The sequence below is a fragment of the Lactuca sativa genome, chromosome 2, assembly GCF_002870075.4.
Source record: "Lactuca sativa cultivar Salinas chromosome 2, Lsat_Salinas_v11, whole genome shotgun sequence".
NCBI lineage: Eukaryota > Viridiplantae > Streptophyta > Magnoliopsida > Asterales > Asteraceae > Lactuca > Lactuca sativa.
In genome coordinates this window covers 101,846,383-101,869,351 of record NC_056624.2, presented here as the reverse complement: position 1 = coordinate 101,869,351, position 22,969 = coordinate 101,846,383, and the positions used below count along the sequence as shown (strand labels likewise).

The 22,969-nt window shown below is 39.9% G+C and overlaps 1 protein-coding gene across 1 annotated transcript in view; it reads left to right on the top strand.

The window, feature by feature from the left end:
- Positions 1-17,066, top strand: part of LOC128132358 (uncharacterized) — a 43,995-nt gene extending 26,929 nt beyond the window's left edge. The window contains exons 3-4 of the mRNA XM_052768880.1: positions 15,625-15,833; positions 16,971-17,066. Of these exons, the coding sequence (XP_052624840.1) occupies positions 15,625-15,833; positions 16,971-17,066 (305 nt within the window). The remainder of the gene's footprint in view (positions 1-15,624; positions 15,834-16,970) is intronic.
- The last annotated feature ends 5,903 nt before the right edge of the window (positions 17,067-22,969 follow it).

The window sequence follows — 22,969 nt, the reverse complement described above, 5'->3', positions numbered from 1 at the left end:
GTGAGTTATTAGAAATGATAGTGTAAATACCTGCATGGTTGGGTTTGACTTTCCCATCCTTCACATCCTGCTGGTTCTTTGGGCAGTTCCGCTTCCAATGAGCCTTTTCATGGCAATAGAAGCATTCAGCCTCTTTTGGGTCACAAGAAGGAGTAATGAAACCTTTCTTGGTTCCACTTGAAGAAGAGCCATCAAGGGTCCGAGCCTTGGTACCCTTCGAAGATCTCTTTCTCTTCCTCCCTCGACTTTTCCCGATTGCCAAAACCGGAGTTGAGTTTGGAGTAGGAGTGATAACAACCGGCTTCCCCTTAAGACTTGTTTCTGCGGTCTTGAGAAGTCCCAGAAGTTTGCTGAGGGTGACTTCTTCCTTGTTCATGTGATATGTCATGCAGAATTGATCATAGCACGATGGTAAGGAGTGCAAAATGATATCTATTGCAAGATCCTCCGGGAAGTTCACATTAAGCTTCAGCAAACGATCCACATACCTTTGCATTTTCTGCATGTGGCTCGTGACGGATTCCCCGTCCTTCGTCATGGTTGTTATCATGGAGCAGATGATTTCATACCTCTCTTGTCTTGCACTTTGATGGTATCTTTCCATCAAATCTTGGTGCAATTCATAAGGGTAGAAATCCTCATAAGACTTTTGGAGTTCCGCTGTCATCGTGGCCATCATGATGCAAGCCACTTTCGTAGCATCCCTTTCATGTGCCCGAAAGTCAGCGATCTCCTGAGGAGTTGCAGTGGTCTCATCAATCTCCTTAAGCTCCTTGTTAAGGACATATTCTTTGTCCTCGTAGCGGGTAATCATTCTGATGTTTCTGATCCACTCATTGAAGTTGGATCCATCAAAGGTGACTTTCCCACACAAGTTCATAAGGGTAAAGGAGCCATTAGGATTAGAGCCAGAAGCATTGTTGAAAGACATCTGAAGAGAAGAGAACAAGATTAGTTTAGATATAAGAGAGTCCTTAACAAAACACCCAAATGTAATATTAAGGATAGGATCCAATCACAATATAATATAACTTAGAAGAGGTATGCCGTAATCTAAACTATATCATATTTGAAAGGTAGGTGAATGACGATTCACCAATTTCCACCACGAAAACCGCAATATTTTAGTATTAGGTTTTTGAATGGTTCTTAGAAATTCCCAGATTCTTTGAGATTCAATGAACTTTTCAAAGGCATGTTTCAATCTCGAGTGTGCCCTCCAAGTTTTGTGACTGGGATACCGAGGATCACAAAACGAGGTGTGAAGTAACCATGCAAATCACTTGGTACCCTTAAAGTTTATCACTCAATCGATGTGCCGGTAAACCACACACGCTCCATCGATACTATAATACACCCTAAGTCACCCTTTACCTACCTTGTTAAGTCCAAGTTAGTGTGCCGGTTAACCACACGCGCTCCACCAACGACTTAATCAAAGTGTAAAGTGTAATTTCATGGAATTGCACCTTATTCACATTTTTCCTAAAGTAACTAAGATTGGGAATTTAATAAAACATTTAGTTACTTTATAATATTCATCATACTTAGAATGAAAATTTGTAAGTCCTTGTCTTACCCGTTCAGCTTACGACCCTCCACCGGTCAAGCAAGCGGTGGGTGAGAGTGGACACCCATTAAGTCACCATTTTATAGGCAACAACCTTATACCCACCTTATAGACCGGCTTCGTGAATGAGGCGTACTAGCGGTAAGACGACTTTGTTCTTATACATATATATATATATATATATATATATATATATATATATATATATATATATATATATATAATTATTAAATCATAATAATATAAGTATAAGGGTTGAATTTTAACTTTTAAAATTCTAAGGGTTAGAACTAAAGTTTTAACTTAACTTTACTTGTTCCAAAACTTGAGGGCAAGTTTTGTAAACTTTCAAAACTTTTCATTTCTTGTAACTTATGAGTTTAATAGAGTAATAAAATGAGGACTTTTCATTTTTCCTAACTCTTGTGTTCTTTTAATGGTTTTTTTTAATCCAAGGGACTTTTGGTTTTCCATAACTTGAGGACAAGTTATGGATTCCATTAAAACACATTATGATCAAGAATTAAACTACCACATAGGTTACAAATAATTCCTATGATCATCTAAACATCATAAAAACAAGAATATGAACATGAACACCTTCAAGAATCAAAATCACATTTAATCTTTGTAATTTTGATAACTAGTTGTTGTAAATGAGTTAGAAAAGACATTACACCTTCTAAAACAAGTTTTCAAGTACCAAAACAATTTAGGGTAATGTTTCTAATCCATTTCCAGCAACTAAAGTCGAAAATCTGCACTCTGTCGACCCTACTCACCGAGTGCATAAACCTACTCGCCGAGTAGGTTGAAGATACAAGTGAACTCGACGAGTCCTCCCCATGGACTCGCCGAGTCCATCAGTCAGACAGCAAGTTTTTCGACTTTCTTCAACTTTTAAGCAGAAATAACAAACAAACAAGCCTAGGCTCTGATACCACTGATGGGTTTTGAGCATTCTAACACTTCCTAAGTGTACATGCAACCCTAATAACCTTGGATCTATGTTTTTCTAATTATCATGCTAAGTTGAATTCCAAGGTTATATTCCTATCTAGCATACATGGGGACCAAATTTAACTTGAATAATAGATAGAATAACTTACCTTGTTGTTGCTTGTGTTCCTTGAAACCTTGGGATCCTAGCACCCCAAATGTGATGCCTCAAATGCTTCACACAACACCAAATGCTCTTGGAAAAACTTATGAGAGAACACACACTTCTTGAAATCGGCCAAGCCCTCTTGTTTTCTTAGTGTAGCCAATTTTGGTGGAGAGTATGATTCTTATATAGTGTTGACACATCTAGGGTTACACCATGTAAACCCTAATGTGTCATAACTCTTCATTTCCATGACCCATGGGTTTGTAACTCCCATGGAGCATCCTATGGGTAGAACCCAACTTGATAATCCATGGAGCCTCTTAGCCCACTATACAAGATATGGATGATTTACATAATCAACCCATATATTTAATTAGTTCTCTTTTGACCACTTAATTAATTCTAAATTAATTATTGATCAAACTAATCAAATATTATTATTAATATATTAGAACTTATAATATATTAATAATCTCCAAGTGTTATTTCTCTCATTTAGTCTATCCAATTGCATGGTGCCATGCAACCCAAATGGACCATGCCGGGTCGGGTCAAGTACATACCAGAAATAGTTATGGACTTAGACACCTTATCCAACACTATACTCAAATCAAGAGGGGCCGAGACAAGACCATGGAACTTGTAGAGTGTGTGAGAGATCCCTCAGCAGCTGTGTGTATATTGATCAGGAAGTGTTATACTTTCAGCATGGTGACATTGCGCGAGTTACCAGTTAGCAGTTCAGGTACCAGAGAGGGATCTGGCTCGGACTCTAGAGTCGGGCAGATTGAGGATCAGAGGAGGGAGTTCATTCCATCTGAGAATTATGCGAAGTATTATTGACAAGACTCCTATGATCCTCAGTATGATCAAGGAGGGCATTATAGAGATTTGTGATGAGAGGCCGAGTGCATTATGCACTGAGATAGCAGTCATGATAGAGACCCGTACGTTGATGTTTGGGAATTCAGAGTTTGTGAAGCTTCAGATTGTCATGGGGATTAGAAACCCCATTGTTAGCAGCAAATGGTTGGTAAAAGGTTGAGTGATGAGACGGTTGATGCTATGTCATGGAACGACTTTTAGACCAGATTCTAGGGAGAGTGTGCCCAGGAGATTGAGGCGCAACAGTTGGCACAAAAGTAGTTAGATCTCCGCCAGACGACTGAGACTATGGTAGAGATCACTGCCAAGTCTCGAGAAAGAGCTTATATGGTACCGCAGTATGCAACAGATGAGGAACTGAAGAATGTAAGTTATCAGAACATGCTGTAGAATGATAGTAGGGAGATCATGAGTATATCGGGGTGCAAGACCCTGAATGATATGACTTCTTGAGGATGAGAACAAGATATGGACTTGGAGCACATTGGTAAGAGGGAATCAGATCAGTTGCTTATATTGAGGAGACCCTAGATTTTGGATCAGATTTTGAGAGACCAGCAGGGTTACATTCAATACAGCATGTGCGGGAAACTGCACGGTAGAGTCTTTCGTTCCGGGGGTTGAGTAAGTGTGACTCTGGGTTATCCGTCGCTTATGCTTGAATTATATTTGCAAGAGATGTTATATGCCATCTGCATACTTTGGAATTAGAATGATAAATTGGAGGTCGTCCCCTCTAGATCAGGTTACTTCAGATGTGGTGACTGTAGCATGTATGTGTAAGAATCAGTAATGCCTCACTACTTTCGAAAGGTGTCATTCGAGATTGATCAGTTAAATCCTTAGTAGTGACAATTTAGAGCTTCCAGTGAGGTAGCCAACGGACAGTAGGGAAGTGGGTTGGGGATGTGCACCCCAAACACAGGTTCTCAGGATGCAGTCACTAAATCAAATTCAGTTAAGGATTGAAGGGTGCTCAGTTAGATAGCAAGAATGGTTCGGATATGGTAAAAGTTAGTTGGAGCGCCAACATAGGTAAACGTTGGCTGTCAGCAGATCCCCTTCTGATGATTGGAAGGATGGAGAATCCTTTTCAATAGGTGAGTAGTAAGGAGTTAGCCGGATCCAAGTGGGGGAGAACCCTCCGAGTATACAAGGGTAAGAGCACGCAGACCCAGAATGAGTACACGACCTGGAGAAGAAAAGATAGTAGTGCAGCGATTGATGGATTGAGGAGTTCAGGATTGGGAGTTTGAGGAACTTCCCAACAGTTAGTTCATGTAATCGAGATGGTTAGTAGCTGGTTGGAAATCCAGGATTGGAGGACCGCCTGTAGGACTCCAGTGAGTCGGAATGAGGAACTTGAGAACGGTTAGCAAGAGATGCTTTCGTGTTAGTAGTCAGTGGCAGGGACGGCATGCAGGGTTGTGTGGATTCACGAGTTAGGGGTTCGGAAACTTCCCAACGATAGTTTCATGTATCCGGGGTAGTAGACGGTTGGTTTGGGAACCAAGCCGAAGAATTCCTCGATGGAACGCTAAGTGTATCAAGGATATAAGATGTCGAGGTTGATGCAACATTCAATGACTGAGGGCTTGTTTTGAGAAATCAGGATGAGGAATCACTAGCAAGACTAGGGATAGTCAGGATGTCCACAAAGTAGTAGAGTGTTTTAAGTCTGCGGGGGTAGCCGTAGCATTCACTAGCAGTCAGATAGTAGAGTGTTGTAAGTCTGCGAGGGTAGCCATAGCATTCACTAGCAGTCAGATAGTAGTAGAGTGTTGTAAGTCTGTGGGGGTAGCCGTAGCATTCACTAGCAGTCAGATAGTAGTAGAGTGTTGTAAGTCTGCGGGGGTAGCCGTAGCATTCACTAGCAGTCAGATAGTAGTAGTGGTGTAAGTCTGCGGGGTAGCCGTAGCATTCACTAGCAGTCAGATAGTAGTAGAGTGTTGTAAGTCTGTGGGGGTAGACGTAGCATTCACTAGCAGTCAGATAGTAGTAGAGTGTTGTAAGTCTGCGGGGGTAGCCGTAGCATTCACTAGCAGTCAGATAGTATTAGGAAGTTGTAATTCTGCGGATGTAGCCGTAGCATTCTTCAAGTTAGTAGATACCATGAGCGCGTTGTTTGGACGCGGGGGAAACAGTAGTACCCACCAGTTCGGGTGCAGCAGTGAGGATATGGGAATCCACGGGTTAGATTTCGGATTTCCCAAATGGTTAAGTTATGGTTAAGCCAACGATTCGTCAGTCGGATCGTCACCACAGTTATGAGATCAGGGTAGCAGTGGACCATTTGGGTTCGTATATGTTAAGGGCTTCCGTTAGTCTGGGAGCCATCATATTTTTAGTCGTGGAATTGATGATGTCAGGATGTGACGTTTCGACCTGATCGATGGACCGGGAGGTTGTTAGAGCCACAGTGACAGGATAACTAGTGCAAACTAGTTCCTGAGAAAGATTTTGTTCAGAAGTCGTGGGAGCGACTAAGTGAGTAGTCCTTGGACTCCACAATTGAGTTGGAACTCGATGTTGCAGATAACCGACGAATGATTGGAGACCAGGAAGGTCTTGAGATATTTTGGGAAGCAGTCATATAGGCAATTCGGTGCTTCAGTAAGTTCAGTGTTGCAGGCAATTCAGTGTTTCAGGCATGTTCAGTGTTTCATGCAGTTCAGTGTTTCAGGCAGTTCAGTGTTTCAGGCAGTTCAGTGTCTCAGGCAGTTCAGTGTTTCAGGCATGTTCAGTGTTTTAGGCATGTTCAGTGTTTCATGCAGTTTAGTGTTTCAGGTAGTTTAGTGTTTCAGGCAGTTCAGTGTTTTAGGCAGTTAAGTGTTGTAGGCAGTTCAATGTTTTAGATAGTTTCAGAGTTATGAACAGTATTAGTATTTGTGTTGGAATGCAAGTGCTGACGGTATAGTTGGTTGATTTGGAAATGGCAAGTCCCTCTCAGCAGGATCAGTTGAGTCTTCTGCCAAGTATAATTGATCTGCAAGGGTAATTACGCAGGTAGCCTTTCTTTCAGGATGGAAGACTCAAGTTATTGGAAGTTGAGTAGTCAGATGAGAGATAAGAAGGCTGGTTCCAGCAACATCGATTCAGTATGAGTGGCAGAATGGATAGAACAGTTATAGATAGTCGAAGTATCTTCAGAAGTCGTTGGAAGCAACTAGGAGATTGCGATGGGGTGTAGTGACCGGTGGGAGTCCGGTAACCCAGATATCGGCAGATTAGTTGGACCAAGGTGGTCTCAGTGCATCCGGTAGGTGGATAAGGGGCAACGGAAATTTCAGTCAGAGGCAGTAATGACAAGGGAAGTATGGTAAGAGGCAGCAAGTTGACAGAGGGTGCTACGCCTCTCACGACAGGGTTGGATAATCTCAGAGGGGAGGGTTTGACCTTGTTACGCAGCTCTCGTATGAGTCTTAACCATTGCAGGGATGAATCTTTCACTCGAAGGATTATCTGATCCATTCGCCGGGACGGGTGCTCAGCACTAAGTTATGGAAATAAGAAACATTCAGTATGTACCAACAGTAGTGACCAGCACTAAGAGTGGCTGGAGTGATGGAAAAAAGGGTTAAAGTCACCAGGCAGGGTGTTTGAGGCGGATTACAGGTCAGTTGACCATAGAGAACTTCGAGGACGAAGTTTAGTTTAAGTGGGGGAGAGTTGTAACACCCGAAATCAGAAAGGTCAAGAAAGGAAAGGAAAACCATAAGTTAAAGAGGGTCGACTCGTCGAGTCCAGGGAGGAACTCAGCGAGTTGAAGCGGGATCCAGGTGTAAAGTAAGTGACCGACTCGACGAGTTGGCAAGTGGACTCGGCGAATCTGGTCTAGGTTGAGAAACCGTAATTCCGGGACTTGGTACCCTATTTAAGCATCTTATTCTCTTCCCTAGGGCTCATTTGAGGCCCTTATAGTCCAGAACCCCAAACCCTAGCCACCATAACCGTTTTTGGAGCAAGATCTACCCTTGGTGAAGTAATTTGGAGCTTGGAAGAGAAGAGATTCATAGTGGTGCAAGTGGAGGCCTTGGATCCAGAGTTGGTGGAACTTTTTAGAGCATTTGGAGGTAATGAATCGTTATCCTTGGCTTTCTCCTTTCTAGATCCATCTTTCATGGAGTTTTAGGGTTTCTTTGAGAGTATGTGATGAGAAGTGGGTGCACAAATTAGATCTGGAGTTGAAACTCCAGATCTGAGCTCTATTTGGACCAAAGATGCAGAAAGCCCTGTTAGATGCTATGCAAAAGCCATTCCCCATGAGTTAGGTTCCTTTCTAGCTTGGTTTTGGTATTATGAGACAATAAGCACGTAAAGGTAGCAACTTTATGTTGCTAATGGACTATAGGAACCCAGATCTATTGTTTGGAGCAAAGGAGTAGCTCTATGAGTCGAGAGCATGAGAATACACGAAAGGACTCGGCGATTCTGGGAGATGACTCGGCGATTCGGGCTAGATATCTGACTTGATTGGCGTAGTAACTCGGCGAGTCACATGGGTGGACTCGGCGAGTTAGATGAAGATAGGCAGGAACTCGACGAGTTGGAAGAACAACTCGGCAAGTCTGTTGAAGATTGCCTGGCACTCAGCGAGTCTGTTCTTGGACTCGACGAGTCAAGTCGCGAAACCCCAAACCCTTCAAGTTAAGACTCGGATTAGTGAGTGGAGTGGGGACTCAGTGAGTTGGACATGATAGAACTCGGAAATTAGTAGACTCGGCGAGTCATGGTCTGACTCGGCGAGTCGAGTCGCGAATGAAAGGGGTTTCTGAGCTTATGAACTCGGTGAGTCAGTAGGCTAACTCGGCGAGTAGGGTAAACCTGGAAGGTTGACTGTGACCAGGACTTTGACTTTGACCAGAGTTGACTTAGTTGACTTTTGGAGGACTGTCAGACTGAGTGTCATATTGATATTGGTAGCTCAGATAGCTAGAGGAGCAACGGCTCAGAGGGTTGTCGGTAAGCATCCAGAGGGTTATCAGCAGAGCTCAACAGTTCAGGTGAGTTTCCTTCCAGTAGGAAAGGGTCTAAGGCGACAGTGTCGTCCTGTTTAGTTAGCAGTAGTTTTCGGACTTCGGTCCGATGCAGTAGTTAGTATGTTTGTTGCCTTCATGGCTCAGACAGGATTTATGTGCTATGTGTTCCGGGCTACGGCCCGATGCAGTATGCAGTATATGTGTTCATGCTAGTTGATATGTCTATGATATGCTATGTTCAGTCAGTTTCCGAACTTCAGTCCGATGCAGGGGACAAGGTCCCAGTTAGTCCGGGCTTCGGCCCGATGCAGTTTTCGGACTTCGGTCCGATGCAGGGGATGAGGTCCCAGTTAGTCCGGGCTTCGGCCTGATGCGGTTTTCTGACTTCTGTCTGATGCAGGAGGCAAGGCCCCAGTTAGTCCGGGCTTCGAACCAATGCAGTTAGTCCGGACTTCGATCCGATGCAGTGGGCAAGGCCCAATATGTGCTTTATATGTTTGTATGGTATGTGATAGTTTGGGGGAGCTCACTAAGCTTCGCGCTTACGGTTTCAGTTTTTGGTTTCAGGTACTCAGTTTTCAAAAGTGGAGCTCGGAGAGGTTGCAGTGCACACACCGTAGTCAGTTAGCTTGGGATGTTTTACTCTGATAATAAGTTTATGTTTTGAATTAATACTATGAAACTATGTTATGACTTATGATACGGTTTTTATAAATATGGTTTTAGTAATGTCTTAAAAGAAATTTTTAATTGTGAAAATTGGGTCGTTACATAGCAATTGTGATATTTGCAGTTCTCAAAGTTGTTAGTGGAACATGCGTGGTTAACCGGCACACTAACATTGACTTATGAGAATTGGCAAAAAGTCTAAAAAATTGAGACTATCATTATGGCATCCATTTTCAAAGTTCTGAAACTGTTTAGACACACATGTAAGCTATCTAAGATAGGGTGTATGATTTTGATAAAGTCTTATCAAAGCAATCTAGTATCAGAAATCTGAACTTTGGTAAGAATGTCAATAAAGTATTGACTTCTAAGAGGTCCAGCTGTTTTCTGGATACATATCAAAGCTAGTGGGAGCTCAAGTGTTATGCTAATAATCATCATGTTAGTGGGAGCATGATAATTATGATAAGTATTGAAAGTTAGCAATGTTAATTATAGAAAACAAAAGTTTCAATTCGTGAGGTTGCAGGGGTTGAAAAAGTTGTTTGGCTATAATTAAGGGAGAGGAAATTATACTGCATTTCAATTCTAAAAAGCTTAGATTAAGTTTATAATCATTCTAAAGAGCTTATATTGAGGTTTTAATCACCTTTAGTCAAGAATATATATATATATATATATATATATATATATATATATATATATATATATATATATATATATGTGAATTTCATGTTGGATTGGTTCAACTTAAGAAAATTCTATATATTGCGTTCTCAAAATTCGATTATGATTACGGCATCCCTTTTCATAGTTAAAATTTCAGAATATGGAAAACAAAAATTATTATGGCAAAAGACTGGTCTAGAACCATGTCTTTATGTGAAACATCATGAATCGTGTCCCATTTACTTTGGGTACAAGATCGATTACATGTGCTATAATATTTATCCTTTCTGAATTTTCCAAATGCCTTGGGGCATTAAGGGGAAAAATGTCTAGAATTGGATATGACTAAAGTGATTAAGCAATTGTCGAGGACAATCTAAGGTTTACCAAAGATTGGTTGCTCCAGGACAGTTGGAAGTATACTGTTAATATTGGAAGGACCATATTCGCATAGTATGAAAAGAGGCAACTCTTGTTCAGAAGTGGTAGTCAAAATGGGAATATAGATTTGTCTTCATAGGTGGAAGCAATCAGTGTGAGGTTAAAGGAACTTAATGCAAGAAGCATGTTCAAAGCAATGCGCTTTGAATCTGAGACATCGTTTCAATGGAATTGCTCTCCATTGGGATACTCTGTAATGATTGTTGTCAAGCCTTTGTGGCTTTGTGCATAATCATTACAAGAGGAACAGTGCATATAAGTTTAAAATCTAAACAGATTTCGATAAATGATAGGAATTTGGAATTCTTACATTTAAGACAAGGATTTGGGAGTGTGAAAAGAGAATCATTGAAATCATGTTCAATTGATCTAGTTCACAAAGAAAAGGATCATAGAGCTCATACTTGGTGTATGGCAAAGCTATTGTTTAGAAAACATAGTGTACATGCGTGGAGCATAGGACACCTAGTGTTTTAATTCAAGTATAAAGTTGATAAAACCAAAAATATTAATAATGAGTAATCAGTATGGTGATAAATAGAAAGTGTTTTATTTATATTTATAGGTTTTGATACCATATTAGATTCATTTATTCTTGTGTTTCACTTTGCATGTTTTGACTTCCATAATAACTAGGTTATTCTTCCCGAATGACTAAGTTATTCAAACCATCCACATTCGGTCATATGTTGGAAGTAGATATCAATCAAGACTATCATGGGTTGGCTTATAGCAGTCCAAGTTGGTGGACAAACTTGTGCCACAACACTCATGAGTGCTCATAAGTTCTGAGTATTGGATTCAAACCACACTCATTTGAATCACTTCATGGATTTTATCACGAGTCATCATGAGACGATAATATCTTATATTCTTCAAACCTACAGATATGAGTTGTTACTATGAGTTGGTTGTATATTCATTGCACGAAAACGCATTTGGTAACTCGATGTTATAAAACGTGCCTTTGTGTATGATTCAACAAGTAGTAGAACAAGCCATATGAGTCAAAGTTTATCCATTCCTTTTACCTCCAAGATAAAAGTGGTATTTATGGGCCCCTCGATGATTTAGCGATGACACGTGTGAGTGCTTGGCCAAGCCAAGACTGATTTGATTTGTTCAATCAGTCGGTCGTCATAAATCGGAAATCAAGAAACAACAAACGGACAGAGAGAATGATTATAATCCATGTCTCAGTCCATATGATATTTAGAATGAAGGAATATATGATTCCTTATCTAATGGACAAGTCATTGACAAGGTCAGAGTTCGAAAGCGGCTTTAAGAGCTACGATTGCCAGTTAGGTTTTGAAGTCATACTCAATAATAGTTTTTGACTTATCCAATTGGGAGACTATTCGATTAATGTGTAAGTCCATAACTATATTTGGTATGTACTTGACCCGACTAGGCATGGTCCATTTGGGTTGCACTTCACCGACACAACTTATATGGTTAGTCTTTTGAGAATAGTATATTTATGATTTATATTAATATATTATAAGCTCTAATATATTAGTATGGAATCATAGTATTTTATTAATATTGATCAACATTAATTTATAATTAATTAAGTGATCAAAAGGAACTAATTAAATATGGACTCTTATATATATATATATATATATATATATATATATATATATATATATATATATATATGGAATGGGCCAAGTTCATTTCGGTTGGGCTCAGCTATCATAGATAGTCCATGGAGTTTTAACCGATGGATCCTATGAAATGAAAGGTCATGGGTATTAGGGTTTACATGGATGTAACCCTAATCTTCCATACTATATAAAGAGGCCTTTGGCACAAGAAATAGTATTAGTGTGTGAGGACATAAGACTGGGCCGATTTTAGTATGCATACATATTCTCTCAAGTTCTTCCAAGGTGTTTTGGTGATTTGTGATTCCACTTGAGGCTTCCACACTAGTGGGGCTAAGCTCTTAAAGCTTGAAGACATCAAGCTACATCAAAAGGTATGTCATCTAACTAGAACTTTGTAGTATAGGTGCTTCATAATATGCTAGTTAGGATGAAACCTTGAAATATTTAATATTTGCATGTATAATAAAGAAAACATAGATCCAAGGTTTATAGGGTTGCATGTACATCGTAGGAGTGTTAGAATGCTCAAATCTCATCATTTATGTGTTTAGCAATGTAAAACCCTAAAAAGGGAGTTAAACGCATCAAAACACAACAATGGACCCTTTTGGGGACTTAAAATAATCATAAGCAAAGCATTACAGGGTTCACGAACCTTGCATTACAAGATTATACGATAATAATGGCTAAATTTAAATCTCTCCCAAATCTCTCTGAAAATCTCTTTCAACTTTTTATAGTCATCCGGGTCATCCCGGCCCTTAACTTGGCCAAAAATCACTCAAAACGGGAAGTTATATTGAAAAACGGCTAATTAGGGCCGAAACCCTCTTAGGAACCGAACCTCTTAGAAGGAACCTCTTAGAACCAAAACCTCCTATTAGGACTGAAGGTCCCTCGGGACCGAACTGCCCAATCCGAACCGAAGCCTGAGAATCGAACTGAGCATAAAGGACCGAACCCTCTCGCACCCGAAATAGACCGAGCCCTCGGTCCATTTCGCTCCTTGTTGTTGTCACCTTCGGTTCCTTCTCTCATCCCTTTGGTCCCTTCTCCCTTCTCTCAGTTTTCATCTCCTAAGAGCCGAACCTCGCAGGTTCGCTCCTTAATTCCCAGTTTTCGACTACTTTCGCTTCCTAAGCCCGTTTTTTATGGGGATTTTTCACCAAATTCATATTTTACCATTTTAAACCCCCAAAACTCATATTTTATTCATTTCTCAAGGATTTATTAATTAAAAATCATATATTAAGAGGAGTATTCTACCCCACAAGTGGGTCAAGTGTGCCCACTTTCCTCCATGTGTCATCCTCTCATTAGCCCAATCTTATCCACATCACACAAACCAAGGTAAACATCACTTCAAATTGCAAATTTCTCCAACAACCTTCTCTGTATAAAGAAATCCCTGGAGGATTTCTTGGCTTACCTTGATCATTCCAAACTTACACACTTCTTAGCCCCTCAAGAAAGCCTCTTTTTCTCTCTATTTCCCACCACTTTGTGAAGGTGTTCTTGAGCTATTACTTCACTTTTTAGTAAGTATTTCATCTAGACTCAAGTGTTATTCCATGTTTTCATAACACTCTTGGATCATCTACGCACATTTTAACACCAAAAATCGTTCTTAGGATCATCCAAGCCTTCACGTGTTCATCAAGTGTTCTTAACATGATACTCCTCGTCTTCGACCTTCCGTTCTTCAAGAAATCACTCAAGGTGAGTTCATAGCCCTACATTTTCCAGTTTTATTTAGCTTTCGGGGGGGGGGGGGGGGGGAATACAAGTTAAAACACCAAAACATATTTAAAACTTAACTTGACAGCTTACAACAGAAAGTTATGACCTGTTTACGAACTGTTTTACCCAACTTAAACTTAATATTTTTCAAAACTGTTTAATATGCAAATAGTTCAGGTTTATACCTTTAAAATGAATACTTGCACATCTCCATAAGATTTTTATACAATTTATGGTGATTTTTACAAAACTGCCTATCACTGCAGCAATGAAATCTGACCAGGTCGTGAAGATGAACATTTTCACACTGGTTAGTGACCACCAAAAATTATAGGAAAATTTATGAACACATTAGACTCTTTTTCCAAACACTCTGAGTTTACGGATTCAGATTTTAACTTACGATAATTTGTTTATAAATATTCTAAAACAGTTACAGTTAAGGGTAAAATTGTCAAAACGAGTTTAAAAGTTATTCACACCTTGTAACATGTTGAGCAACGTGTGTAAGATTTTATACTTAGTATTTTCAATGTCATTTTCGTTGAAATACAATGTCATGCATATCAAGGTTTCATTAAACCACAACACACAACTGATAAACTATAATAGGTATAGTTTGAACACCTCATTTAACAAAGAAATGGTAATACAATCGATTTACAAAATGGGTATTTCATCACAAACAGTGTGAACTTGTTAATGAATAAATTTGTGAGACATTCACCTTCGGGGTACTCTTATGTACCACAGAAAAGTATTGTAGTTATAATCAGAATCTCTTGGAGGGAGAGTGTGAGAGTTGTGTATAGATCTATATTGGGTCTGACAAGCCCACACCTAAGCTGCTTGCAACAGCTAGACCGGCAGGTCTGGGGTGACAAGTGTCATAACATTTTTACGCTTGAAGAACGTTGAGTACGAGGTCTTCGAGCCTTAGCATGGTTATAACACCTCACATGAGAATTAACAAAACACACATTTCACGGGAATTTAAGGATTTTACAAAATGGAGTTTTATTTAAATACAAAACCACAAATAGGTATGATGATTACTTACATATACTAAGTCTTGGTTCAGTTAAGACTACAACAAACCTTTTAGAAAATATTGGATTTTCTGGAAACCAACTTTAAGGAACAACATCCATTTTTCATTCATAAATTGCTTATGAACTCACCAGCTTTAATCCTGATACTCTTTCAAAAATAACTTGTATTCTCAGGTATTCAGTAATACAGGTAACCACAAGATTTTTAAAGGCAAGACGCTAAGGCACATATTTCTTTTGAGCTATTTTGACATCATATGTAATTTATTTGGAAACATGTATTTTTTTTTGCAACGATGTAACCTTTTAAATTATATTTATGATGGTTGTGTTTACTTTCTTCACTATGGTTATAATACTAAGCATGACGTCCTCCGCCCCCGAATGTTTCCGTCGTTCCGGTTTGGGGGTGTGACAGATTGGTATCAGAGCTTTGTTTATAGTGAACTAAGTATATCGGACCACGTAAGATATACAAACTATAAATACAACGGGACAAAAATTCTCTGACGTAGCTTTTCAAAAATAATTTAAAAATAGAAGTTAGTATTTTTATAAAGGTATTCGTACAATCGCACTCATTAATTCAGTATCATAATGGAAATAACATAAAAGTATCGCGACAAGTTGGGCACCGTGATCCTGCTTCGGAGTATGAAGTCATATCTTGGATAAATATAGCACGGTCAACTATATTTAGCCAAGGTATGACCAACATATGCCGAAGAAGAATCATGATGAGCAACAAGTCTTCAACTTACCAACAACCTTGAGAATCAAACATAAAAATACTATAGAAGTATTTTAACACAAGTAATCACATTTTAAATTTGCGATAACAAATTTCTTATACCAAAATTTTCGCGATATCCTTTTTATCCCTATCCTCGTACAGGCATGATGGCAGGATTTCACTTGTTGGGGGCTCCCTATTTCCCCAACCAAGGGAATGTCGGTTGGATTGTGGAAGACCTAGAGGAAGATTCCGAAGAGGAAACCATGGAGGATGAGGAACCCATAGAGGATGTAGAACCCATGGAAGAGGAAGAATCTGTAGACAGTGAAGAGGAAGAAGACTTAGATGGAACTGACTCAGAATCCGAAGTTTACAACCCACACCCTGCCCCTATCCCTCCGCAACACTTCCAAGACCCGACACCCCAATGGGCCGAAACTATACATCAATGGAGCAGAGAGCAAGGTCAACGACCTCCCTATGGCATGGAATGAGGTTTTTATGACCTCAGCCAAGGAGGGTCAGTCGACAGAGCCCTTCCTACCATTGTTCACCGTGTCGCACGCCACGAGGAGAAAAACATGGTAAATGGCTGGATGATGACCATGATCGAACTCGAGACCGAACCGAGCTTCTTCAACGGGAAATGGCTACGACCCAAGCTGAAGTGCAAGAACTCCAAGAACACCGATCCACTTTAGAAGGACGTCTAACAGAAGCAGAGAACCAAGCGGCAGAATCCAGAGCTGAAATGAGGGAAACGAGGAACTTAATGTCCTCACTTCGTGATCCTCGGAGCTTCAACCACCGCAAGTAGTGTTTGCACTGCTCGCTTCAGCTTAATCTATTTTCGTGGATAAATATCACTATTATTTTCTAGTATTTTATGTCCAATCTCACGATTTAAGTGTTTAGACTTCCGGGATCTACTAGGCGGTCAAAATTTTTCCATACATTGATGTAGCATAGACCCTTATAGGGTCAAATTTTCACCAATATTGTATACTAAGTTATATCAATTAAATTGACAAGCTATTTGCTTTTACATCAAGTTCATGACAAGGATTGTTTTCAAACTAAATTTACTGGTGTCCAATTTATGATTGTTTGATGTATAAATCAAAGTTATATATAATTAAGACCATGTCTACCTAGAAATGGTGGTTCCGCCTTGGATCCTATTCCTTGTTTGGTTGTGGGCCCAGGGCAGACCCATTAGCTTCGAAAGTTTATTTAATCTTAATTATATATAAATGTTATACATCAAACGATTGATGGATGGGCCTGGTATGGATACTATCACAAACATTTCATGTGAATCAAATCTATCAATATTCATAAAGTCTATATTTCATTATCTATAGACCTATAGTATGAATGGATTCATACAATATCTTTACAATTTGGAATCATGATGCAGAAAAAGAACTAATAAGGTTTAGTTTTAACTCTCGACTTGTGAGCGTTATCAAAGACTTATTGTCTTTTCATTCTTGATATGGCAGAAAATGCCACCTCATAGAAATCATAGACGTGGCGGCGCCGCAGGAGCTGCACCACCGCCACCACCACCTCCTCAGTTCGACCCAGTAATGTTCTAGGTTTCCATAACAGCCGCAGTAGCAGCCACAATGTCCCAAATCAGCACCAATAATGCGGGTGGTGCGAGTAATGGTGCCACAAATTCTAACAACAGGGACGGTCAGGGACACTCGAGAGAGTGTACCTACAAAGACTTTACTAATGTCAAACCAAACCTTCAATGGAAGAGGAGGTATCATAGCATTGCTGTAATGGTTCGAAAAAACCGAATCCATCTTCAAAATATGCGCATGCCCTGAAGCAAGAAAGGTCAACTTTCCAGCATGCACATTCTCTAAAAGGGCCCTCACCTGGTCGAATGGCCACATCATGGCATTGGCACTTCCGGTGGCTAATTCGATAACATGGGAAGACCTGAAAACCATGTTAATGAAGGAGTATTGCCCAAGGGACGAGATACAGAAGTTGGAAGAAGAACATTGGGGTCTTAAAATGACAGGCTCAGATATCCTGTCTTATACCTCAAGGTTTAGTGATCTAGCCGTGCTGTGTCCCGGGATGGTTCCTTTGGAAAGCAAAAAGGTGGAAAGATACATATGGGGACTATCTCCCTAACTTCAAGGATACATATTGGCATCAAACTCAACTACCTTTGATAGTGCCAAATAAATAGCACAGCAGCTCATCAACCATAAGACCAACCATGGTGCTGTGACAACCACCCCCGAGCAAGCGAAAAGGGGAAGCGTAAGTCCCCAAATTAAGATCTTAATTAGTGATCAAATGATATTGCAAAAAATTCAGAGTGTAGAGGTGAGTAGAAGAATGATTAAGCCAATCATGCACACATTTATACCACATAAACATCAAATACACCTTGGAAAACACGCACATACGTCACCTGACACTGACACAAACAACTACTATTTATATCACCCCAACAGCACACCGATGTACAGCCACACACAGAGTGTACGGCTGCACACACGTGTACGGCCGTACACAGCCATACAATAGATACAACAGCCACAACTAACACCAAGACCCTAACAAGACCAATTACAAGATAAAACCCTAGCCCAAACCACTATTTACTGACCTATCAGTCTCCCCCTTGGTTTGTGGCTAGCTTGAGTGTGGTCTTCAAACACTTGGTTTTTCGAACAGCTTCAGGTCAGATTTTCCCATGGATCCCATCCAAAGCTTTTCATTGATGATCGTTGCAACCATTCCTGTGAATTCCTTAGCAGCGGCCTCATGGCCTCCTTTCTGCATATGATTTGATGACGAGCCAGGGTATGAATGTCTCTCTCTTTGAATCTGAGTAGATCCTTAGCACTAATAAGCCTCAGAACCTCTTTTCTGTTTTTGAACTTGATGGCAGCGGTTGCAGTTTCATCATATTAGGCCCAAAAATCCATGTTATCAAGATATCGATCGCGGAAGTGTTGTGGAATTGGAATATCCTTCACTTGTTTAGTAGCCGGCCATAACATGATCTTCATTGGTTGGTTGGTTTCATGGTCAAGGACTGACTTGTCTTTTCTGATCAACGCTTTTGCAGTCTTCATCGAAGGAAAGTTATCCTTGACCTGTTTATCCAAAAACTGCTTGAATTTGAAAACACTAGGGTTTTAAGAAGGATTGTGGAAGCGAGCTCTAGAGACTTCAGAGAGATCAACTTTCGTCCATGAGTTGAAGTTTTGTATGCTTTTGTCGTATTCCGGATTTCCAGAATTCCTCTTAACCACCCATAACATAAGCTCAGGATCATAACCCCACATCTTGATTCCTGTAAGATCACCATATCCGTCATCAAATTTTCTCCTTTTAAGATCGGTCACTGTAAGTTGAGGTTCATCAGCTTTGCGATTCTCATTGGAACTTTTCAAGAAAAGCAAGCCTTCTTTCTGCTCAGCAGTGACTGTTCTTTGGCCATGATTGATTTTGATCTGTGCCATGGCATTAATAGGCTCCTTATCAAATAAATCAGAAATTTTTGTTGTTCTTGGAGGAGGCCGGTCAACAGGAAATTCGCTTTCTGAAGTTTGGATAGGAGCAACGGGAGTATCTTCAATACCATCTGGTTGTTGAAATAAGGACTGAAACTTATCTCCAAAGGCTTCAAAAAGTTTAATCTTCAAGCTGAAATAAAAGGCGATTAGGGATCCAATATTTTTCTGAAGATCAGAGATTTGCTTTGAATTCAAGGCATTGTCTTCCCCAAGCTCAGCAATCCTAACATCATGCTTCCCAATAAGGATGTCCTTCTTAATGTTCTGTTGTTTTAGAATGTCAATTTCTTCTTTGAGAGAGGACTTCTCATAATCACCATCCCCTGAACGACCTTCCTCGAAAGATATTCCTTTTCCTCGTGAGGAAGGTTCAGAAATATTTTGAGCCAAGTGCCTTGATAACCTGATGGAGGCTTCATCTATCGAAGGCCTTGATGGGGAGTATTCTGCGACAGCAGATGACCCGCCAGTTTCAAATGTGGTGCTTGGGCCTTCATCGTGTGGTGTGGTAATAGTTGTGGTGACGACAGTGGATGGATCTGGAGGTGCTTGATCTTGAATAAGCACTCCCTGACTCGGATCAAGACGCCTTCTTTTCACCGGGGACAGAGAGGTCTGTGTTTGTGTCGGATCATTAGAGGAAGGTACAACTAAAGGAATAGCTGAATCAGAGGGAGGAATCTCTAAAACTGCATCCTTATGGCTTAAAGATTCTACCATCACTCTTGAAGTAGGAGGCATGGCTTTGATAATGTCATCATTGCCTCTAGACTGAGTTGATGTTTGGGCAAGTTCATTGTCATTGAAATAGAAGTTCTCAAAGAATGTTAAGCTTGGACCTAGGTCGTCATGATCAAGGTTAAAATTGAGTGGGATTTCTTCATTTTCAAAGCTAGAGAAATCCATTTGACTGAGAAAATCATCATCACCAACATTTTATTCATCATTTGCCTCCGTATCAAAGTTGCTCTGAATCTCCACATTCTGCAGTTGGTCATGCTTTTCTGCCATGATTGCAACAGGAGAAACATGACCTTTTTTGTTCTCATGTTTAGAAGCCGAAATAATGATCTCTTTGGTTTCCGTTGGGCTACAAAGATTGGGGGATTCGGACTGCTCACTCTCCTCAGCAAAGATTCCAAACTTGATCAGGGGAAATTTTCCTTCAAAGTTAACTTTCCCTGGTCGATTCTGCTTCATTAGCCCAAAAGCACTTGAGCCAATTGACTTAAGATCCAGAGTTTCTCCTCCTCTTTGAACTTCTAGATGCTTGACATTGAGGATGATTTGAAGGAATCTTGGGTACATGAAGAACTTATCCCTCTTGTTGCCTTCAATATTCAAGATCATCTCATGAAGAATGAGTCTTGAGAAGTTGAACTCTGATGCAGATGCTAAGGCAACAATTGCACCGGTGTTGACTAGGGATATTATGTTAGCTCCTGACTTCCGACGAGAGATACAGCTCACAAACACATGGGCTAAGTATTTCCAGCATGAGGCAGAAGCTTCTTGATAGTGGGAGGAAATGATCCTTCACATCCCATTTGGTTCAGAATTTCTTGAGCCCTGTCCAGCTCACTCTCCATTGGGAATTCAGGCTTGTCATCGATCTGCAGGGTTTCTCGAATAATTTCCTATGTAACCAGGACTTTCTTTCCACATACAGAAGCCTCAAGAAACTTGGCACCCTTGTTGACCTTCTTCGTTACAGCGTTGCTCTAGAATTCTTTGACCAATTTCTGATAAATAATTGGACACGTGGTAAGAGCGGAGAACAGGAAGCATCCTAATAGGCCATTCACTATGAATTGAAACGCAGAGTGAGCGTCTGGAGGATCAGCAAGGTAAACAGCCAAATTGTGAACTTTAGCGAATTCAAGATCTACCATATTGAGCTGAGAACAACACAAGAGAATTCATCAGTAAATATTAAGTATTTTCCAAAAATCAGTTGAGTAAAGTTTTAAATGGTTAAATTTAAAATTTTAAGGAAAAAATGGGGTGTACAGTTGTACACTCAGAAATCCAGCCGTACACACAGTGTGCAGCCACACACCGGGAGTGTGGCCGTACACGGGTGTGCGGCCGTACACGGTTGTGTGGCCGTACACGATCCATTTTTGCCAAAAAACACTATTAAATCAAGAAATTTCAGTCGATTAGGCTCAAAAATTTCATTTCAAGGGTCGATTAGATGATACCTGCGCGATTGAGTGTTCAATTTCTAGAAAAGATTGAATTTTTAGGCTTTTAGAGAGAGAGAATATGATGGGAGTGTGCAGCCGTACTTAGAGAACTGGAAGGAAAGGAGTGTCTGGCCACACACTCTCCTTATATACCCTGGACCAACTCAAACCGAATTAGCCCAAAAGATTTTTGATCATGATGCAATTTCAAGGACTAAAAATAAAAATAAAAATAAAAGATTATCATTACCACTAGCGCTAATAAATATTTGTGATGTTGGGATCAAAGTTGTTAGGTAGCCTTAATCCACTTATCAGTACCTCACCCTTCAGGAAAAAAATATGGTCAATCGCCAGTATTGTGGTCCACTTAAGCACGTAAGATTTTGATAAAATTAGGACATGCTATAAATGACAAGACATTTTGTGACCACATATACATATATGAAATTCCTAAGGACCATTTATCTGACGACGACCAAGGATATTGTTGTCCACCTAAATTGAGCAACGATATCTATAGACAACCTATAAGTGTTCAATTTAAATTGTATTTAGAGCGTGTTTCCCGCTTCTTGATATACCCCAATAATCAAGGACTTCGAGAATACTCCTTACTGCAGATGAGCAGACAATCATTAACAGGAAAAATATATTTAGAATGCATATGTTGTGCACTCAGGTTGGATCTCTTCCAATCAGGCAGAGAGTGAAACATATGACAAACTAGAGTTTAGAGGGATTGAGAAGTAGAAGGTTGTATATGTTGTGTACCAGGTCGGATTATTAATCACACAAAGGAGACAACATATGGCTAATAGGTAGGAAGAATAGCGTAAAAGAAGATGCAAAGAAACAGATTTGCATATGTTGCATTCTTGGTCGGTTCTTTTCCAATCAGCAGAGGAAGCAACATATGACTAACAAATGGAAAGAAAGAAAATCATTTTATACAAACCTAATTTATCGAAATTCCCTAATTGTCCCATCATACCGGAATTAAGCACGAAGTCCGCACATCGAGGAAAAGTTGATCCACAGTTCAAGATACAGATCATTTTATGTATCCGCAGATTCCCATGTATATCTTTCTGCTCAACCTACCCAAGTGTCGTATTGTTAGGCTAAGTGGAACTATCTAGGTCATGGTTTTTTTAGGTCACTATATTTTTAAGTTCATTTGATCCTAGTCAGTCCACTTTGAAACTTTTCGTGCTACCAACACATCAAACACAGATCTCAGACAATTTGACTTAGGCACCTTACACAGATTCAGATTGTCTGTTATCACATGGATATATCACTTCCCAACATATCTTACAACCAAAAACTATTAACAGAATAATTTTTAATTTTCTAATTTTCTAATGTTTTTGGGTTTTTGGAGTATTATCTAAAAAAATAAAACAGAAATAACACTATTTTTGGATTTTTGGATTTTCTAATTTTTTTTATTTGGTTTTTGTTTATTTCTCCCCCTAAATTTTTTTCATAGTTGAGAATGAAAGTAAAATGCGCAAATTTAAACTAACCTAAAACAAAAATTAGTCCTCAAAACGAATCATTTTCAAAAAGCTTACAAGGACATCGAATCGAGCTTTGTTGAACGGCTTTGTCAACAGATCCGCCACATTCTTAGCAGTGGGAACCTGTTCCAGCTGAATGAGTGAACGCTCACAACAATCTCTGATGAAATGAATTTTGATGTCAATGTGCTTGGTTTTCAAGTGTTGTACTGGATTTTTAGCAATCTGTATT